The sequence below is a fragment of the Phaenicophaeus curvirostris genome, chromosome 1, assembly GCF_032191515.1.
Source record: "Phaenicophaeus curvirostris isolate KB17595 chromosome 1, BPBGC_Pcur_1.0, whole genome shotgun sequence".
Taxonomy (NCBI): Eukaryota; Metazoa; Chordata; class Aves; order Cuculiformes; family Cuculidae; genus Phaenicophaeus; species Phaenicophaeus curvirostris.
Window position 1 is genome coordinate 21,694,977 of NC_091392.1, and position 22,389 is coordinate 21,717,365.

The 22,389-nt window shown below is 43.2% G+C and overlaps 2 protein-coding genes across 4 annotated transcripts in view; one reads left to right on the plus strand and one right to left on the minus strand.

The window, feature by feature from the left end:
- The first annotated feature begins 1,632 nt into the window (after nucleotides 1-1,632).
- Nucleotides 1,633-22,389, plus strand: part of GRM8 (glutamate metabotropic receptor 8) — a 338,430-nt gene continuing 317,673 nt past the window's right edge. For all 3 annotated transcript variants that reach the window (XM_069850429.1, XM_069850420.1, XM_069850438.1), the window contains exons 1-2: nucleotides 1,633-2,029; nucleotides 8,731-9,581. In XM_069850429.1, coding sequence (XP_069706530.1) covers nucleotides 9,072-9,581 — 510 coding nt within the window. In that variant the 5' untranslated portion in view covers nucleotides 1,633-2,029; nucleotides 8,731-9,071. The remainder of the gene's footprint in view (nucleotides 2,030-8,730; nucleotides 9,582-22,389) is intronic.
- LOC138716884 (methyl-CpG-binding domain protein 6-like) lies at nucleotides 2,647-8,948 on the minus strand. Its single transcript, XM_069850057.1, has 2 exons — nucleotides 8,944-8,948; nucleotides 2,647-3,880 (listed from the first exon to the last, which is right to left on the minus strand). Exons 1-2 carry the CDS (start codon nucleotides 8,946-8,948, stop codon nucleotides 2,647-2,649), a joined length of 1,239 nt encoding a protein of 412 aa, XP_069706158.1.

The window sequence follows — 22,389 nt, forward strand, 5'->3', positions numbered from 1 at the left end:
AACAACAGCTCCTCAGCCTTCTTTCATGGAACGTTTTGAGAAAAAAACAAATGCCAACTTGAATTAATACATTCTGTCTAAGACTTTGTGGATTTCCCAGTGTCATTTTTCAATAGTTAAAGATCATTTCTGTAAGACACATCAGATATTGTCAGAGTCCTGCGGCTTGCCTTGGGCAGACTTGGCATAGGTGAATCCAAATAGAATCATAGAATCATAGAATCACAGAATAACCAGGTTGGAAGAGACCAACCGGATCATCGAGTCCAACCATTCCTATCAAACACCAAACCATGCCCCTTAGCACCTCGTCCACCCGTGCCTTAAACACCTCCAGGGAAGGTGACTCAACCACCTCCCTGGGCAGCCTGTTCCAGTGCCCAATGACCCTTTCTGTGAAAATTTTTTTCCTAATGTCCAGCCTAAATCTCCCCTGGCAGAGCTTGAGGCCATTCCCTCTTGTCCTGTCCCCTGTCACTTGGGAGAAGAGGCCAGCACCCTCCTCTCTACAACCTCCTTTCAGGTAGTTGTAGAGAGCAATGAGGTCTCCCTTCAGCCTAAATAGTACTATATAACAAAGTACTATATAACTATATAACTTAAATAGTACTATATAACAAAGATGATCATGGAAGAGCTGGTTGGATATAGTAGGATTGAGTTGGGTGTAATATTCTTCCTCCTTCGAGCAACGTTGCAAGCGAGCAGGACAACAATGCAAGAAAAATACTGTTTGTTTTTAAGGGAAGCGGTTGAGAATGATCTGAAATGGGCAGATGGAGAAGGTCTGGCTGGTGCCAGGAGCCCGGGGAAGGGTCCGTCCTGCCCGGACCCGGGGCCCGGACCCGCGGCTGCAGTTGCGGGCAGCGCCCTCGAGGTGGAACCTTCTCACCGAGGCTGCGGCGGGCGCTCCCGCGGCTCCTACTCGCAGCCGAGCCCCCGAGAGCCCCGTGCGGGCGGGGACGGCCCTAGGGAGGCCCGTGCTCTGTGGAGAGGAGCAAACTTCCAGAGCCTCGCGGAAAGTCCTGCCGCCCGCGTCCCTTCCCCCCCCGGGGCGGCCCTGGCTCCGGAGGCCGGGGAAAAACGGGAACTCTGCCACCCAGCACCCGAACTGCGATCCCAAACCGGGGATGGGACAACGACGGCCGGGAAACCTCCCCTGTGCGGTCGATACAATAAGGGAGGACGGGACTCCGCCACCCGCGTAGGGCGGGACGGGGACGATGGCTCCGCGCCCCGTGGGAAGCCGCGTGAAGCAGCCCTCGCCGGTGCGCCCTTCCTCGCTCCCCCCCCCCCCCCCGCTCACCCGCCCTCACCGGCTCAGAAATCCGCTCGGAAATCCCGCGGCGCCGAGCGGATCGGGGGTGTCGGGGGCTGCGGGGCTGCCCCGCCGGCGGGCGGGGGGAGCGGGCGGGCCGCGCCGGGAGGCGCCGCCGCCGCCGCCGCCTTCAGCACCAAGAACAGCTACAAGTGCGGCGCCCGCCCCGCCCCGCCCGCCCCGCCGAGAGGCCGGCAGCGCCGCTCCCGCCGCGCCCGGGGCAGCGGCCGCGGGGCTCCTGCCGGGGGGCTCCTGCCGGGGGGCTCCTGCCGCGGGGCTCCTGCCGGGGGGGCACGGCCGGGGGTGGGGGCTGTGAGCGGCTCGGCCGGGCCGGTGCGTGGGTCCGCGCTGCGATTGAGCGGCGAGGCGGCGGAGGGTGGATATCGTCACAGGGGCTGAGCCACCCGTCCCAAAAAGTTGGGATTTTTTTTTTTTTTCTTTCTTTTTTAAGGAGAGGGGAGGAGGAATAAGGAAGGAGACAGCGGAGCAGGTTCGGCTTGGCTAATCGCGAGTGTTCCGCAGCAGCACAGAAATCGCTTTCCCGGATACCTGTCCCAGGCTGAGCTCCTGCATAATAAGCTGACGCTACCGGGAGAAGCGATTGGAGACGAGGGTGGTACAGAAATTACCTCATGCTGTTCCCGATCGGCGCCGAGTATTAATTCCAGTGACCTCCACAGTAGTATGGATATGCAACTCTTTTCGATCAAGGTATTTGTGTGTGTGTCTGTATCGCTTTTAGTTCTTAATTTAAGCAGACAGGAGCCCGCAAATGATGCGAGTTTTGCCTCGGTTAACGTTTTCGGGCTGGGCGATCCTCTCCGCCTGCTTCGTGGCGCCGGGGGCTATTTTTTTTTTTTTTTTGCTTTAATTATTTATCATTTTTATTGTCGATATCCTTCCCCCAGTCAGCGCTGGAGAGAGAGATCCCGGGCACGGCGGCGAGCGAGAAGGGAGGGGAACGGTGCTCCCGGAGAGCGAGATCTGCCCCCCCGCACCCCCCGGCAGGGTCCGCTCCGTCCCCCGAGAGGAGGGCGACCCCGGGGCTCCCCGCGCTCCCGGTGGGGACCGGGGGGGCGGGGGGGGACACAGGCTGAGTCGGCGGGCAGGGAGCGCCCGGCGCTAACGGGGGGGGGTGCGGGATCCGAACTGCCGGCAGGTTAATGTGTAACGCGGTTAAAAAAAACCCCAAACCCCAAAACCCCGCAACCAGCACAACTCAAGTAATAAAAATCGATCATTGACCCGAAGCCCGTGCAAATCCGGCGTTGGCATTTTGGAGTTTGCGAGCTTCTGACCTCCGGGACCGGGGATTCATTAAAAGAGACTTAGGTTTTCCTTGGGGGGGAACCGAAGCGCGTTAAAGCTGACCGGTTGATGCGAGGAGAGGAAGGAATCCCCGGCGGCTCGAAAGGGAAGGCGACGGTCGCTTGCGCGTCGCCGCCGGCGGGGCTCGGGGCTCCCGGCGGGGCGTCAGGGCTCGCGGGGGGCGGCGAGAGCCCCGGCTCCGGCGGGAGCCCCGGGGGAGCCCCCGGGCCCGGCCCGGCTCGGCTGCGAGGCCGCGGGCCGGAGCGGCCCGAACCCGCCCTGCGGCCGCCGGCTGGAGGGAGCGAGGCCCCCGCGCCGAGGCGGAGCCGGATCCCGCAACGACGGCCGCCGGCTGGGGTAGGGGCGAGCGCGGGGACAGGAGGAAGGAGAGGGAGAATAAAAAATAGCTCGGCTGAGCGGAGCGGAGAACAATAGGGGGCTCCCTGCGAGGGAGAAACACCGCGCTGACGGGCGATGGTCGGGAGTTGCGCGGGGAGCGGCGGCTCGTCCAGCCCCGGGGCGCTCCCCGCGCCCCCCCCCCGCGGGCCGGGCCGGCCCTTCCCGGGCCCAGGCGGGTACCGGGGCGCCTCGGGAGCCGCCCGGCCGGCGGGAGGCAGGGGAAGCCGGTGCTTGGCTGGAGCGCGCCGGAGCCCGGCGGAGAGCACGGTGCGGAGCGTGGGGGTGAGGTGCGGGGAGCTGCGCGGGACGCGGTGCGCAGCGCTGGGTAGGATGCGCGGGACGCGGTGTGGAGAGCTGGGTAGGATGCGCGGGCTGCGGTGCGCAGCGCTGTGCGGGATGCGCGGGGCGCGGTGTGGAGAGTGAGGCAGGATGTGCGGGGTGCGGTGTGGAGAGCTGGGTAGGATGCGCGGGGTGCGGTGTGCAGCGCTGTGCGGGATGCGCGGGGTGCGGTGTAGAGAGCGAGGCGGGGTGCGCGGGACGCGGTGTGGAGAGCTGGGTAGGATGCGCGGTGTGCGGTGTGCAGCGCTGCGCGGGATGCGCGGGGTGCGGTGTAGAGAGCGAGGCGGGGTGCGCGGGACGCGCCGAGCGGTAGGCGGAATGCGGTGCGGAGTTCCAGGCGGGCTGCGCGCGGGCTGCGGTGCGGAGAGCTGGGCGGGGTGCGCGGAGGGAGACGGGCAGGTTGCGCGGGGTGCGGGGCGGGACTCGCCGGGGGCCGCGGGGCGGGCGCGGGACGGGTGCGCGGGCGCTTCACTGCAGGACGCCCCGCGGCGGTTTCGCGGGGACGGGGTGTTGTTCCTCGGGCAGAGCCCCTCGCTTAGAGCACCGGCTCCGGCTCAGCCCTGCGGGAGCGCCGCGGAGCTAGAGGCTGGAGGAAAGAGGGTAAAATGAAAACAAAAAACAACCGAGAGAGCTCCCCTAGGCTCCCTGGGAAGATCTCCTTGATCACCACTTGCCTGACCAAAGGTGAAACCGACTCTAAAGGTGTTAATATTGATGGGGTTTATCCAGCCGTGAGACCAGGCAAGGGCAGAGGAAAATATTTGATGCTGTTTCCTTTAAAAAAATCGTAAGCTCCTGTTAGTCTCCCCCTGGGAGAAGGACCTGTGCTGTTTTGTAGCTTGTTTGGGAAATAAGTATCTGCAGGGTAGAAAGTGAAGGCAGGTGCTCTGGGGTATTTGAAAAGAGGCTGAGCAGGCTGACTGGAGACCTTTCTCTCATTGTGCTCTAGGAAGAAATAGTTCCTATAAACGAGATGCTGAGGGTGACTCGCTTAGAAATCCCGATTATTGTGTAAAGGTTACCTCTGTGGCAGGGGCACAGCAAATCATTACAGAAGAGCTGAGGTAGATAAGGCTACTTATATCAGTGAAGATTTCTCCTGCAAGTTAGGAATTGCGATGTCAAAGCCTAAGGTTTTCCAAATTCCCTTCTGTTGTCACCAAAAGCCATTAATCTTCTATATATGTCAGGTTACTGTGTGCAGGTGGCAACGCTTCACCTGCACCGTGTGGAAATTCAGCTACTTATTCATTGCTAAATGTTGTGCAGGAGAAAGTGACAACTTTTGTGAACGCTGAAATGAACGTTAGCAAGATGATTCTTATTTCATAGTTCAGAAGTGACGTATTAGTAGTAGAAAGTAAAAATAAGCAGAGATTTGTGTATTTTTTTTTTCTCCTCAGAACTTCATAATGGAAGATTTTGTTGTGATTTTGTTTCCCTTCATCAAAACCAGAACAGTTTTGCATTGACTGGATAATCTGGTGTTTTGTGAAAGTAGAAATGGATTTTTGCCCTAAACCTTCTGTTTCTAGTTCACAGAATATTTTACCTTAGTGAAGTTCAAATGTGCTTCAAATGTAATGGTAATTTTTTTTTAATTTTTGTCTCAAATTAGATTTTACATAGTTTTTCGCAAGTGTTTTTCTCCCTACTTAATAGCGTTTTTTATTCCTCAGTAAAAGGCTTGTGTGTGTCTGACTGACAACATCAATTAAAACAATGTTCCATGGAGTGCAGTGAACAGTTTCCTGCTTATGCTGCAGAGAGTAGTCCTTATTCCTGTGACTATCTGTAATTGTGAAATATTTTTAAACAATATTTCCAAGTGAAAATATCAAATCTTTCTCTATGATTTCAGCCGCAACTTCAGTGCTAGCTGAAGATGGCTCTTCCAGGAGCCTCGTTACCAAAATAGTCATTGCCTGTACCTACTAAAGTACTTAGCTGCCACTCTGAGTTCATAATTTAGACCTGTTTATTAACATACAGAACTACCGTAATGAGCCCATCTCGCAGTGCAGTGAGCCTGTGGTTGAGATACAGACCGGTCTAGGCACATGCCAATGCACTGACTGTGCAACATGGTACTGAAGTGCCCCTTCTTGAGTACCACGTAACTCATAAAGCTGAATGATTTTGTGAAGGAAGTAGTTTCAGAACCAGACACTACATGCAGAAATTTCCATGTCCCCTGTCTTGGAGTACCTCGCCTCCTTAGGTTTAAAAATAAATATATATTCTAGCAGAACAAGTGGAGGTTTGTGCTGAAATACAGACTTTAAAAATAGCAGTATGTTCTGATAATGCCAGGTATTTTTAATGAATTAAACCAGAGAGAAGTATATATTCCAAGGTGACTGAAGAGAGGCTTTGTGGTGCACCTGCACTTGGACTGTGCTGAGGAAATGTGTGAATTTCTTCTCTGAAGTAATTTTTCTAGTGAACACCAACTACTACAGCAGGGAACCTTCTAAATTGAGAATATATTTGCATTAATTCAGACTTTTATGGTCAATTGGAAAAGGACAGCATTTTACTTTGGATGAAATCTCTCCACATGGGGAAGGTTTGTTCAGGCTTTATAGCCCAGGGGTCCCTGCTTTTTCACTAAAATTCATTGACAAAAATGAAATTCATTTAGATCATATGCTTTCTGCTTAGCTACACAGGCTTACAAAATCCTGTAAAAGTTAATGTTAATCAATGTATGAAAAGCAATGTGGCATGAATAAATTAAGAAGTGTAACGGAAGCTTTTATTCCTTAGGTAACGTAAAAAAGACTAAAAGGTCTTAAAATTTTAAAAAGAACATGTTAAAATTTTACTTCTGTTTTATAGACAAGCTGTGGACACTTGCAGCAAAGAAACATGCTTTTCCAGAAAACATGCAAGCTGAGGCAGAGCGGTTAATGCTTATATAGACTAGAATGTTGAAAAATGCTTATTTTAAATTCATTTGACTTTAAGTCAGTTCCAGATAAGGTGTTAGACCAAGGATATTGGGCCCACTGTCTTCTCCATTGTCATTGGAATTTGCGTGGTAATAGTTGAATTCCTCACTATTTGTTTGTACAAAGGCTGACAGTTGCTTTAATTTCGGGGTATTCTTTGGCTGCAAGGAATTGACCTGAGTCTGTGAAAGAGAAAAAGCAGAGTTTCTTTCCTTCATGAATATTTTCACTTTTTCAGTGATGCTTTCTTGTTCTCTGTACAGTGTTAAGTAAGAGTAGTCTTCTCTTTTATTCCGTCAGAGAATTGTTCCCTGCATGGGTTGTACTTACATATATAGACCAATGAGTTGGTTGTTCATTGTGGAACCAGAAATGAAATTGCCTCTTTGTCTGTTTCAGGTGTAACTACAACTTTTACTCTTTACTATTTTGAACCCTTAGCTGTATTTGTCTACTAAGGTAGTCAAGAAAACAGACAGTTGCGGATAGTTAATATTTCATACAATCTTTTCTCTATAGTGTGGGCCATATGAGAAACATCACATGGGACTGGATCAACTCAGATGCTGAAATTAGTCAAGTTTCTCCATTTGTGACTGAGTCTGAGTTTGGCTCATGGGGCTGAAACCTGGGCAGCTTTGTAAACTACGTGCCCAAAAGGAGCCAAAAGAGAATGATGGGATTACCAAAAAAACCTGCACAGACGTAATTTCATTTAGATTGAGCCCTGAGCCAAATTCAAGCAGAACTAAATAGTAAGAGGTATAGAAAGTCTTGTGTGCTGCTGTTCCCAGTTGCAGTGATTTTATTCAGACCCATTAACCATGTTTCATTTTTGTGTTGTTGCTCTGTTACCAAGTAACAGTGAGATACCTTTACATTCAATAGAAGACTATTCGTGGTGAATCTTTTTCTTAGGTCTTCAAATAGTCACTATTTAAAAATTCTTCAGCTTTTTTGAACTTAGTGTTATCATTTTGGGAGAAACATATAACAGAATAAACGCAAGAACACGGTGTTCAATTTAAAGCATTATCAAACCACATTTTGAAGTTTGTTACCACACATTATGTAAAAAATCTTGTGGAATATAATTCAAAATTTCTTTGCAAAACAGTATAGTTGTCCGTAACTGTCTTCTACTTTTGTCTATAATTGTCTTCTAATTTGATCACATTTTTGGTAGGAACCAGTCAGATCCCTGGGGACACAGTATTATCTACAGATGAGCTTGTTGCCCAGATTTTCTGTGTAGTGAGGTAGGCATTTCTTAAGTGTAATCAATTACATAATAAATAAAACTCCTTAAAGAACAGGATCAGGTGAATTGTACCCTAGGATGTCCACTGCTCTCCATAGCCAGGTGCCTTGAGAGACTCACTCAAATGCAGTTGTGCACAGTGTGCCTATCTAGTATTTGGTAAAATTCATTCTCTGTCTCTTCCCCTCAGAGGTCTAAAAATTTATTCAGGCATGTGTAATTTTGTTAAATATTGAAATAAATAAGTGCCACTCACTTGAGAATTTAAGTGGGGGAATTTGGAGATATTTGTAACAGTCAGTCAGGTGTTTAGATGCGTAGGCTGAAATCCTGATCTCATTAAAATCAGTGGGACTTCTCCAGATGTCAGTGGGACTTCTCCAGATGTCAGTGGGGGTACAACATTGTTCCTGTTTGATGTGGTCCAAATTCAAGCAAAGAATAGAGGTCTTGTTAATGCTGGACTTTGGTTCAAGTAAAATTCTGGAAAGGGAATACTGGATGCTCAGCTGTTTTCCTAGCAGAATACGTGGAGCTCTTTTTGCTTAAGAAATCAGCTACCTTTTCATGAAAGTAATTTTGTGTTAGAAATTATTTGGAAGGTGTTTTAGACACATAGCAAGCCCAGAAAAAAGTGAATTCCTTTGAAGAAATAATCAGTTTAATATCCATACGAATTGAATGTGCTCGAACTGCAGTGACTGAAGACCATACTTAAATTCAGTAGCCTTGATTACTCCATTGTCATAAATGGAACCTCTCTGCGAGTGTGAGTATAAGTAGCTATTACGCTTTTGTAGACTGGAACAGAGTGCTACAGCAAAACAGAAAATACAGTGTCTTATGGATCAAGTCTGTTTCTGGATGTCATGCAGTGCAAAGGTAAATATGAATTACTGGTTGGAATGTGAACACCAAGCTAAGTTTAGTTCGCCTGGTTTGGCTGTTGCTCTGCTGGTGTCATCAGTTTCCCAGCTTCCAGTACAGTGCAGCCAGGTGTTCAAACTTACGTAAGGCCAAGAATTACTCCCTTGCAGAATACTGAAAGTAAAACTGAAGCAATGTAACTCAAATTCAAGAGTAAATAAACTGTGTGACAGGTATAAAACTGCTGAACTAAATGATATTTCTCACTGTTGTTTATTTTCCAGAAGTACCTCAGCTGCAGGGCAAAATACAAGGACATAAGCTACTGACCTCCTCTTAGCATCAGGACCAGACAAACTACCCTACATTTTACCATCAAAAGCAATTGAGAAACAGCTTTTGGAAAAGCTGATCAATCGATGACATCAGCGTAAAACACTGACATCTTTTGTAAAACACGTTTTATGTACTTCTGCTGAGATCCTTTTTCTACCTACCGCATGGTTCTATATTACTTACTGGGCACTGATGGTCGCCTCCAGAAAGTGCAGCTTCAAATGGTCAACCTCATCCTTTAGCAAGAAGAAAATCTGGATACTGGATACCAACAACGTCTTCAGAGAAAATGGTATACGAAGGAAAACGATTAGTTTCCTACCATTGTTTCTTCCTGTTAACAGCCAAATTCTACTGGATACTCACCCTGATGCAAAGAACTCATGGCCAGGAATATGCCCACTCCATCCGACTGGATGGAGACATCATCTTGGGAGGACTGTTCCCCGTCCATGCAAAAGGGGATAGAGGGGTGCCTTGTGGGGAGCTCAAGAAGGAGAAAGGGATCCACAGACTAGAGGCAATGCTGTATGCAATTGATCAGATTAATAAAGACCCTGATCTTCTTACCAATATCACCTTAGGTGTCCGGATCCTTGATACCTGTTCCAGGGACACTTATGCATTGGAGCAGTCCTTAACATTTGTGCAAGCACTGATAGAAAAAGACGGTTCAGATGTGAAGTGTGCTAACGGTGACCCACCTATTTTCACTAAGCCAGACAAGATATCAGGTGTGATAGGTGCTGCAGCAAGTTCTGTGTCCATTATGGTTGCAAATATTTTAAGACTTTTTAAGGTAAGGAACATTTTCTATCTTTCTTTTAAATTTCAAACACAATGAAATAAGTTGAGTGATTCTATTATCTTCAAAAAAATAAAGGACTTCTTCAGATTTAGAAATCTGAAATGACTGGTTTCCCCTCTCAAAGCACAGGGGGAAAAAAAGAGCAATGATTGCAGACCCTTATTTGATGTGCCAAATGCCTTCTTTGAAGTTCTGACAACCACAGCACATTTTAGTTCTTCAGGGATTTGTATCCTGATTTTTTTTGCTACTTACATTTGCTCTATATTGAGCATTTATGCTTATCAAGATTAAGTTGAGATTGATTTCGCGAATTTCTAGGAGAATGAAATATAAGCTTTAAACACAAATCCATTTGTAGGAGGACCAGATAATTTCCCTAAACAGGAAGATATGCCAGTAATAATCTGGTGCTATTGATATGTATGTCTAGCCAAATTAAGTGTACGGAAATATCTTTGATTTCCTTGAAATCTTAACCTCGTACATATTTTGTACAAGGTGATATTTTTATCCAGGCTCTGTTATCACTTTGTGAGAGATTACTTTTGGACAACTGTTTAACTGGCATTTTCTTCCATGTACTTTATTAAGCTCTGGCGTTATAAGTAATGGAAAAGTAAACCTGCCACTTCTAAACTTGCTAGGTTAGATGGGATGATGAACACATTCTAATCAATCAACTTAGCTGGAACAGATTAGGCAGCAGACATTTAGTTTTTAATCCTGTCAGTGGCAAACAGATGAGCACTTTTTTCTACACACAGAACAGCTTTAACTTTTGTTTGACTCTATTACTGTCCTACGGTTCACTGTTATTCAGTCTCCTTCCTTCTCTTCAGAAATTTTCACTTATGTCCTACAATTTCAAAACGACCAAAACCCACTTTTAGACCATTTCTTTGGCTTTGGTAGAGAAGATTCTGGTAATGTTAAATATTGCTGTTGTGTATTTTGAAAAGTCTTGCACTTCTTTTCTAATTGTTGTAACTGAGAGATTGATTAGGAGTAAGGAAGACTGGCTCTCTTTTGAAGGTTTCTCAGATCTTCAAAGAGTGTTTCAGTCATTTAAAGACAGATATTTGTCCTTCCCACTGGTTCTCCCATGAAGGGCATAGTGATGAATTTACAGTTCAGTGGAGGAGCAAAGCGTCTTCTGAGTTGTGATCTGGTGTTCATTACAAACTCAAAACTGATCCCTAGTTGCACTTAATCCACAGGTTTGAGAATAGTGGAGATGTTACAGCCATATGTTTTGCTTGTGAAAATCAAGTGCACAAAACTGAGCTAAGACTTAAAAGTGTTCTGTTTGGAGAGCACCTCTGGAGCTGTGCCTGGTGGAGGAGGCCTGGCTTTCCTGGGAACAATTGTGCATGTTGCAGGAGGTGTCTGTTTTTAATGACACATCCTTTTTTGAAGTTGTGTTACCCTGTTAAATAATGCATGGTTCTGAAGCAGTGATAGATGGAACGATCACTTTAATACCCATCATAATGCAGGGCCACGTAGACTATGACTTGTACCCAGTTTTGAGTTGAATACAGTGCTGTAGACCGATTTAAGAAACTGAGCCTTGTAAGACATGCATTAACTGTGAATTAAGAGCAGCAAGAAGGAAAGAGGCCTATGAATTGTCTAAGATAGTGGCAATTTGTCTTCTGAAACCATGACAGCTACCTCCTGATTTCCATTATGCAATAAGATTGCAAATAACGTTCTACTGCAGTCTTAATCAATAGAGGGTCACATGATATTCCCTCTGGGGAAAGATCTTATTTACCCATTTAATTGATGTAACACAGCTGCTGGCAAAAGGAGGAGACATCTCTTTTAGTTTTAATTATAGATTCTGCATAAATATTCTTAATAACATAAAAAATGACAAATTATACCCTTTAATGTCTGATGTTGGACCTGCATCTGAAGTCTGTTTTTACACCTTCCTCTCAGAAGTAGTTCTGTTATCTCTGCATGAGTAAAGGCTTCTGGATAAGTCCCTCAGTTAGCAGTATTATAGAAACCATTCACAGAGGTTATAGTCAAGAGGATTAGGAAATTAAGGGTCATTTGCCAGAAATATAGAAGTATAATCCAGTTTGGGTTGTACTCAGACCAAAGACAGAGGCTGAGGTTCTCTGCTGATGCTCTGCAGCTGAGGATCTGGACTTGGCCTGTGCTCACAAAAGCTCCAAGTATGAAGTTGTGTTTACTGTATCTTGCTGTATGTCAAGGCTGGGCACTCAGCTGGTGTAAATGCGTGCACTGTCATTGAAGTCAGCGATCACCATCATGCAAGTGCCTGTTTTGTTGTATCAGTAATGACTGTGATTCATCTGTATTTCTGTCCAACAGTTCTATTCAGCAAGTTGAACCTGTGATTTGAAGCTCGGTATTGCTTTAGTATCTATTCTTAAGTTCTTAAATGTCAGGGCTACATATTTTTGAGAACATTGCTATCCAGTAAAATTTTAATCTATTATGAAATTGTAAGAAGTATATTATATCACTGTATGCTCAGCAGTTTGGATTTTCATGCTTCTAATTTTCTTTTTCTTGCCATTTTCTTTTATTGATTTTACAACTTAAAACATACAGGTCAATAGTCCTATCTGATGACCTGGTGGATAGCATAAACTGATTGATATCCATGGTATCTTTTTATCTAAGTGTTTTCTTGAGAAGAGGGGAAGGAGGACACCACAGAAAATTACCTTGTTCTATAGCCTTTTTCCTGGTCAAATAGCTCACCTTGAATTCTTCTCTGTCTTTTCTCATTTTCTGAATTTCCAAGTGCATCACTGCTTAGCAGGTGATTTTCTGCCCTTAGGAGGTCCAAAGTGCTGAAGTTCAGATTTGGGCAGGCTAAATTTCACCTGTTGATGGTTCTAAATCTTTCAGAGGCATGTTACAAACAGGGAATGCTTGTTCAAGGAATTAACTATTATTCCTTGATTGTCTCATGGAGGGTGCATTTTGCCTTATGTTACTCTCCTCCTTGATGTAAAAAAAGTTATTTGAAACAGTTGCTTATTAAGCTCCCAGGATTGGAGGTGATCCTGCTGCAAATATAGTGGAAGAAGGAGAGGACTTTAAGAGGTAAGGAAAGAAGGACTATGCTATGTGGTAACATAGTAGTCGCCCTTTTAAACAGTTCTTCCTGGATCTCAGGACAGATTGTCCCCAGGTGAAGTTGCAGGCTCACATTTTTAAGCTGTTTTTTATCAGAGAACATCAGGAGTGGGGTGCTTCACATGGGAAATTGAGGCAGGAGGCAAGAGGACAGCAAGGTTAGAAGGGAAGTAATCTCACAGCCTCACTTGAATTAGAACAAAACAGGTTTATACACGAAGCCAGGTTCAGCCGACAGTCCTGTGATTGCCAGACGAGTCCTTTGTAGTGAGGCAGGGCCAAGATCAACTAGGAAGTCAGGTCAGTAAAACAAGGTCGGAATCAGTAAGGCAAGGTCAGTATCAGCTAGGCAAGATGATGGTCAGCAAGGTACAAGGACAGCTGCTTATCTGAAGCAGGAGCCAAGGGAAAGGCACTGCTGAGTGAAGAAGGTGGATATTGGTCCTGATGACACTTCTTATTGCTTTTCACAACTTAGCTGTTTTCCTGGGCCAAGGTCACATATCTGCACCATATTGGAAATGGCCTTGAACACATGGAGCTAAATGTAGGTCTGGGGAAAGGAGCTTGTTGCAGAGCTTGTTGGTGCATTCAGGGCCTTGAATATTTTTTTAGCATTTCCCATGGTAATGACTGTAGAAACAGGATGGACAGGCATGGGCCAGCCTCTTTCCTTTCTTCTGGTACACCAGGAGCTGTTATTTCCTCAGGGTAAGAAAAAGTGACAATGTTTGATTTTATTTCAATCTGGAAATCCTGCTGCTAAGTCGGTTTCTCTTTATCTGATAGGATCTATTGAGGAGGCTGGTTGTTGACCAGCTCTCACTAGCACAAAGGCAATCTTTCTATTGACTTGATCAGTGAAAATCTTACTCTTCCTTGGCTTTGTCTCACTAAAATATTGGCTTCCTGTAAGATACTCAGGCACTGCCAGGTGGTATCCTTTAAGTGCTATATGTGATGCTCATAAGCATCTGGGCTGTTCCTTCTCTCTCAAAGAGTACACTTTAACTCCCTCAAGGGACACTGTAACTTAGCTCACTTCATGTATTATGTTCCCTGTATTCAAAGCTTCTATTTATTTAATGTCTGAAAAACTCATATCCATCATTAAACTCTGCTGGAAAAAGGGACACATTTGTTTATGTTAGTGTCCTCCCATCTAAAAAACTTGCACTGTTTCTGAACTCCTTGGTACACTCCATCTGTCACCTTCACACATCTTCTAGACAATGTCATGTTAGGAGCAGCCTAGGGATGCTGGTTTGCATGTGAATTGAGAGGGTTGTATAGCATGCTTGGAGAATGGTGATGTTAAGCTTTTACATATATATTTATGTACATGCATATAAAGCCAAGATATTAATCAACAATTTTATTCCTTTCCTGCCTTGTCTTTTGCCTTGCTTTCTGTTTTCTCCTCTTTTCCAAAGATTAAATGACTTATTTCCTCTTTTTGGTCGAATTCCCTTCTTGCTGCACCACTGGAATCCACTTTAATAGCTGCTGACTAGAGGGACTAATATTCACTTCATGCACATTTGCCTTATACATTTCATATGCATTTACATCTTCAAAAGTACAAGTACAGAGGACATTATGGAGCTACTTTTTCAACTTTATGTGCAGCCATCCAAAATGCAAGGGATAGTTTCTTTCAGTAAATCTAGGAGTGAATATATTTGTTCGCTCAGCATTTTGGTTTATTTGCTTTGATTGATTCCTTGCAAGATTTTGGTTTTAGAGTATATCTTTAGCTAGTAGCCTTGCACAGCTCCCAGAGCTGTACCTGGATGATGCCTTTTTTTAGATTTAATTGCAGGTCTTCTGCCATTTGGCTCTTCTGCTGTCTTGCGTTCTGGACCTGCACAAACCACCAGCCACTGTATAGAGGTTAACCTCACCAAACTTCATAAATACAAGGCTTCGTAAATACATTGTGGCAGCAAAGTATGTCTCATGATTGAAGGGAATATGATGTAAATAAAATGTAGCAACAGTTTACCACATAATTTCAGAGAGCACATAAATACTTTTGTGAGACAACCTTAGCCATACACAGATCCTGATCCTGACTCTATATCTACATAATTTTTTTGCACCTCATGAGCATTACTTACTTTGGAGGCTCTAGGGAGATGCAGGAGCCCTTCTGTTCCATGTCTGCAGGGCTTTTCCTTAATGGAAGAGCTTTACCATATACTTTATAAGAAGTGAAGAACAGGCTCAAGGATTTTACCCAACATATTGGGATGCATGAATAAAAAATGTGCTGCACTGATTAAAATATAATAATTTTCTCTTCACTGTGTCACACTTTGTTTGACAATAACATTTTCTGCTGCATAGCATTCGAAATAGGATTTTTTTTTTTGTGGTTAAAACATATGTGGAAAATCTTGTGTGAAGTACGAAGACAAATTGTTAGCAGAGACAAGATGACTGAAACATTTTGAAATCAGCTCTTAGGATGAACAGATTTGTTTTACTTTTGTTCTAGATAATATTTTTACTTTCTGAATAATTTTTAATTATAAAAGGAACCAATTGCCAATACATCTCATTTAATTTTATGGTGTTTTTTGTAGCTTATTACAAGCATATATCTGTTTAGTGCCTGAGCATCTTGTCTTGTTATTTGCTAGAAAATACCATCATAATAATTCTACATTTTCTCTTATTTCGTAATCCAGCTTCTTTTATATAGAAACAACATTCATATATTTTTATAGTTCCATGGCAGTAGATATTTTATTATGCTAAAAACCCTTTTAATTCAGCTATGATTCTTCTGTCTGTACCAGGTTAAATGTGTTATGGTCAAGAGAAGCAAATGATGGGTCAACACTGAGATAAAATCATAGGTACAACAGATACTTTGCAAGTATCAATAGTGAAACAGCTGGGAAATTTTTTATTTACAGCCAGAGGAAATAATAAGTTTTCAGATACTGTGAAAACTGCTAGGGCTGATTAGCATCAAATTTTATTTGTGCTTAGCTGCTTGAGGCAAGGGACTACAAAAGCAACTTGATGCATTCATTTAATATTTTACTGTGTATTAGTTCCTTAAATATTTCTCTAAAGATTTAATATTCTTAGTCTTCTGTGCCTGGATGGAGCTATAACTGGTGGTTTGAGCAAGGGGGCAATCTGATTTTCTGCATTATTTTCCATGTTTGTCATTGGTTTGCCAGAAGGCTTGAGAATCATTTCTTGACCTTCTTGTGCTTCTCTTTAGTAATTTTGATTTGTTTGTATTTAACTGTTTCACGGGAACAATAAGAAACTTGATTAACGTTTGTTAAATGGTTCGAGATGTCTCCCCTGTTTTTGTAGGCAAGATGAAACTGTCTAAAATGTTGAGGGTTTTGTTATTCCATAGCGTAACGTATGTGAGCATTGTGGTGCATGTGAGCACCTTACAAAAGGAGTGTAGCTATTAGAGACCAGTGGTCTGATTTTCTTTCTGCTTTCCTGAGGTCAGATGGGACTCTCACTCTCTCTAACTCTCTTCTATATGTGTGTATGTGTAAAACCACACACGTATCTTTCTATCACATGAAGGAGACCCCATATGCAGAGCTAATTATTTCACCCTTTCATGGCTGAAGTTTTGCTGAGTTACTACCCTGTATTCGGGTTGTGTGTGTGTGACAGAGGCCCCTGAGCTATTTGTTAAATAATACCTATATTAATGTATATATTAGTTGTAATTTCACAAATGAGAAGACCAAAAGGCTGAGAGGAGTTCAGCAGTTCAGCAAGAGCTCACTTACGCACAGAAGCATGAACTCTGCTGTGGGCTTTTTTAAAAGACCTTTTGTTAACAGGAGGCACTTTTAATGACTCTGCTAGTAAACAAAATATACCTGGCATAGTTCTCTGGCACTTAGGCCACCTGACAGGGACAATCCACATCTGTATCATAAACTTCTTTATTCCCCCAAATTGTGGGGCTGCATGACTCCTAACCCATGCTGACTTCTGAAGCCTCTCTGGAAATTAGAAGATGGCTGGGAAAGTTTGCATCTGAGTTATGAACTTTCTTGACAGTCTAGTAGTGGAAGTAGCTGAGCTGATGCCGAGTGATGCGCTCTAAAATTATGTGATTTACTGGCATAGATGTCGCTGCTGATTTCTCAGGACAGAGCTCCTCCTACGTCACACTGAAGGGAAGCCAAGACACTGCAAGGATCATTGCTGCTGTTTCAGTGTTTTAGTACAGCAATGTTAGTTTTATTAGCCATGATGGGAACTAAATTAAGATTTTTATTTTTTCCCTTGTGGATACTTGTTTCAGTACAGTGACAGCTGTGCAATATGAATAGTCCTGCATTCTGATTGTCATCAGAAAACAGGCATTACTGTGTGTTACAGACAACTGGTACATTTTGTGGGTTTGTGTATTTTCATCCTCATTGTTTTCCCTAAAGCACATTGTGCTTTTAGGATTAAACTGATTTACAGAGCTTAAATGTATATCCTTATGTTTGCTAACATTTATCAGAGAAAAATAGTCATTCAAACAAAAGTCTTGCTGAAGGACACTAATTCCACATGAATTAATTAAATAGCCAGGAGCAAGATGCTCCTCTGGGCTGGGATCTACATATGCTCCCAGATTAGAAAAGCAAGATATTATGTCCCCTATCCTTCTGACAGGACAATTAAGCATTTAAAAGAGGCCTTATATTAGGAGGCTGTTTGCCCTTGGCTGCCTGTGTTCTCAGTAGAGAGAGCAAAATGTTTTCAGGGGGGGCTAGATCAGGTGTATGAGTGTGGATGCGTCTTTCATGTTTACAGAAAAAGGATTGGTTTTATCCATGCTTGCAGTTTTACAAGGGAGAACCTTTTATCACTGGGTGGCTTTAGAACCTTTGCGTTGAAGGGATAGGTGGCTCTGTAAACATTTATGAGAAGAGTTTACGAGTTTAAGCACCTGAAACCTTGGTGCCAATTTCTTAATTTCCTTCCTCACTTTCCTGTAGGAAGTATCTTATTAATCTCTTTTTCTCTTCCATTTCTCTGCCCTCACTCTATTTCTCTCACTTTTTGTCATAAGTAAAGCTACTTTTTGACCATTTTTCCTGTTATTTTACATTTTCATTCCATAGTCTCCAAACAAAATTCTTTTCAGAAATACTGAGTAAACAAGGCTCTGACTATGTCCCGGTTTCTGTGGGTCATGGAGATGAGTGAGTCATCAGGAGGAAGAGCTAGAGTTTGGGTGACTTTTCAGTGGGACTTATCTATGGGGATAACAGAAAATAAGGGAAAAGCATGTTGTGAGACTGAACCCTAAGTGAACAAGGGACTCTCCTTTTACCTCTGTAGAATTTCTTGTCTGGCACTTCAGATAGATACTTGGCTCTAAGTCATCTCTGAAATAAATTATTTGTGATAGCAGTGATGAGATATGCCATCAAATTGTGAGAGCTCTTTTCTTATTGTATTTCTTCTATAGCTTGGGATTGTGGAACAGGAACGAAAGTGATTTGTCTGAGCTGGAGTAATTCATACTTCAAATTTTGGCTTGTGTTCTTTCATAGGCACTACCTGCTGCTTTTAGTTGTGCAGCAGCAGTATTTGTAAAGGCAGAATCAGGATCTTCTCTGATACATTTATGTACATGGGTCTTCTGTAAACTTAAAAGTAGCAAAAGGGCAATAGCCCATTTTGGGTGTCATTCTACAAAAATCTCCTAAGAACTTCCATTAGCTTTTTACTCTGATAGTGATTCTGTCACATTTAAAATGCCATTACTATCTACAGCCAGGCTGGGTAAAATTTTGTCAGGCGGCTCCACTGCATTATGGTAGCACTGATCTCCCACAGTGTTAGTCTCATTCAGATAAATTTTCTCTGGTTTTTGTTTGTAAAGTCCTTTGAAATGTTAAGGTCTTGGTGGAAGGTTATCACTATAGTTATATTTAGGCTATTCTTTAGAGAAGCGTTTGAAAGAGGCTGCAGATCCTGCAATAGTTCCCTAGTCCTGACACTTCCGAAACAAAGCACCAGAAAAGAGCTGAAGAAAGGACTGGCTTTCTTACGAATCTCATTTCTTCTTTTGGTGCCATGACTATGTTTTGGTTTTATCAATAGTGCTGAAACATAGAAAGTCTCCTTCCAGAAGAGCTGTCATTTAGACGAGAACTCACTAGAAGGTGTGCCACATGAGTGCAGGTCAAGTCACAGGAGGTATCAAGACTTGCCTATTAGGGTACCTTAAAGGATTATTAAGTGAAGTGAAGCACGGACTAAGATGTTTAGAAGCACTGGTATAGAAGACAATACGTACTACCTAATAATAGAAAGGAGGGCTGTACACATGCTTTTGCACATCTGAATTTGCTCTGTTATTATATTTATGGCTATGGACTTCATAGTCCGAACAGCCCTTCACGAGAGTGCTGTGGGAGAAGAGAATGCATCTTGGCAGTCTGAGACAAAGGAACTCATTTATCACTAGAAGCAGCATAAAAAAATCCTGTGGATTTAGACTATGCTCATTGGTATGACATCTGGGACCAAATAAAAACATGTCCTGCAGAAATGAACAGGTTGGTATCATACACTGAATGGAAAACATGAAGGCCTGGGAATTCTAAAACTGCAGAAGGCTTGTGGCAGGGGCATGATCTGTTTTATGATTCAGATATCTCACTTGTGCCAAGTTCAGGAGCAGCCCGCAAGTAGCAGAAGTGACTACATTCTTCTGTAGCTGGCTGAATGGGACCTGCTTGTTAAATTCTGTGGACTCCCAAGAGAAATGGAATCTAATTTTTGTGTTATTTAGTCTCATATAAATTAGGAAGAATCCCTGGGAAAGTGGTGAATTCCAGGGAAGCCAGTGAATTATACCACCATAAAACTGGATTTATCCAGAGGGAAATAATGCCTTGCATCCTTGCAAAATTTCATCCTGTTGACACTACTGTCGTTAGTCTTCCTATTCCAGTACGGGAGTTCAACAGGTATGTAGCAAAAGTGGATGTGAGTCCTCAATTATTACTTCATAGCATTTTCAGATATGATCACGGTGGCGCCCTTTTGATTTCTATTTGCAAAGAGATATAGGTATGTTCAACTGGAAGAGAGATGGTTTGTTTCTGTGGGACAATGTGGATCTTGGGGGAGCTGGCAAACTGATCACTACAGGTATGCTTTTGAAGAGTGGCTTTTGTAATATGGACTAACTACAAAAATAACCTCTGGATTCTATTGGTGAAGAGGAATTAGTAAAGCAGAGACATGTATAGCTAGGATATTGTTTGAGAAGGGAAAATACAGGTTGACTATTAGAAAAAAATATTGCCAAGAAGTACCCTATTGTAGATTGTCTAAAGGTTAATCTGTTTGTTCAGGATAGGAGAAATGCCAAATTTCTTACTTCCTAGCTTTCTGAAAATTAGATTGGATAGAAGTATAAAAAAATACATATTTTTGTATCAGTGAGATAGGTAGAGTAGCCAGTGTTTTTCACTCGTAACTTTGATAGTTCTGTTTGTGATCCCTTGCATAACAAACCACAGGATTTAAATGTTACTATCTGCTATATTTACTTTCCAAAGTGTGAAAAAAATACGTATTGTCCTGAGGATTAAAGGGCTGATTCTCTTTGTGTTCAGTTCAGGCAGAGATGAAATGTTTGTAATGAATGTAAAAGCTATTAGAAAGCATGACACATGTTTATGTCTTCTTTGTTGGACAGGACTTGGTGATGTCCTTTGAAAGTTTAAGTGCAAACATTTATCTTATTAACCAGCAGTTCTTTTTTTGTGCATGTTATGAAAAATTCCGCTTGTGAAACCTAAATGCAGTCAGAACGGTTGTTTCAACCCACTGGGAACAGTTTTGCCAGATATCTTCTGAACAGCAAGAACTCATGATCTGTGAGCTAGTTCACATCTCCAGTACCAACTGAACAGCATCTTGTAAACTGGGTATGTAAGATATTTGAGACAAGATGTGCTGCACAGAAAGAATAGTATCTGTCAGGCTAGTATCAGGGACTGGACGATGAAGGGAGGGTAGCAGTGCTGTATATGTGAGTGTGAAAAGCTTGCAGTTGGAACAGATGCTGAGAGAGCCCTGAGACTCAAGGAATGATTTCCTGCTGTTTCTGCCAAGTTTCAGAGCTTGTTTTCTCCTTTTTCCTCTCCTTATTTCTATTTTTAGGCTGAATAACAAAGGACTTGTGCTTCAGGAATCAAGAGTCACCATTCAAGTTATATTTATTTTATTGCCTTTTGCATGAATAATGTCTGATTCTGGTGTGCAGAACAGAAAGAGACTAAGGATGTAATAAGCTGATGAAAACGAAGAGTATTTTTGGGATGGATCACATAATCGCTCGGCTCAATGGGAAGCTGCAAAGCTTTGTCTGAGTGTGACAGACTGCCCTCTCTGTGTGGTAGCGCCCATTGAAGCCTTACATCCTTTGTCTTGCTTCACCACAGATTTTCTCTGTGACCTTGGGCAAGTCATGCAGAACTGAATCCTCAGCCAGACGGCTGATGCTCGTGGAGCTTGGAGTGGCTTAGGAGGACTGAAGTCCTTGGTCCCTTACTCTTGCTTCCCCGGTGCAGAGCATGGGTTATAGTGCTTCTGTGCCTGAAGGGATTTGTGGATATATAGGCTTCTCCATAATCAGATACGAGTGAGGGGTGGGGACATATAAGTACCTCAGATAGCTAGTTCTTAACAAGGGATTCCTTGTATCCTCTTACATAGTTCCTTCCCCTGGGTTTTTCTATGAAAGGAGATTATCCAACTCACTGTATGATTTAAATATGCAAGTTGTTAGTCTCTGGAGGAAGTGGTGAAACCTGCCAGATCTTCAGTCAGAGGCTGTATGTCTCCCTTAGGAAACCACAGCAGTCAAAGAAAAAGAAACCCAGACTCAGGAAAAAATATTTGGGTTATTGCCCAGTAAAAGTAAAATTGTTAAAACTCATCTCTGCAATCTGTATTAGAGTGATTGGGAAAAATGAATTTCTGCCATTATTATGACAAGGCATGAAATTAAGTAGTGTAGGTTAAAAGAAAGTTACAACAGGTGTGTGCAAAGGTGTGTTCTACTCAACTGAGTGGATTTTTTTTGTTTTTAAATGTTTGAGAACAGTGATAGTGAAATCAGTTTTATGAAAGACTTGCTAGCTAGCACTTATTCCAGTTTATTTCTTACTGTTTAAGGAACTCTTTTTTTTTTTTTTGTGTAATTTTTTCATGTTGATTTCATTAAAAGTTTGTTTGCTTTTCTCTAGCTTGAGAAAAATGCCTATATGTAGTGCAACTTCTGGCAGCTCTGTGGCAAGAAACTTCCTCATCTATTTACCAGGAGTGGATTGGGAGCTAAGAGGGCCTTTAGAAAAGGTGATTCCTATTTTTAAATTTTCTCCTATTCAGTTGTTTTTAACATACCCAAAGCATGAGTGCAATATTGTAAGCAAGGCTGTGCAAATAATTATTCAGTTTGACAGCTGAACTGAAAATAAACATTCATTTTAATCTCAACAAAAATGATCATCTTGAATTGGGATTTGGGAGCTTTTTTATTTGGTTTTTTTTTTTTGCTTTATTTTGTTGAGGAAAGCTCTCCAAAATATTTTGGTTTGTTTTAAACGGTAACTTATATTTGTACAAACCAAAACATTTTATTTCTATT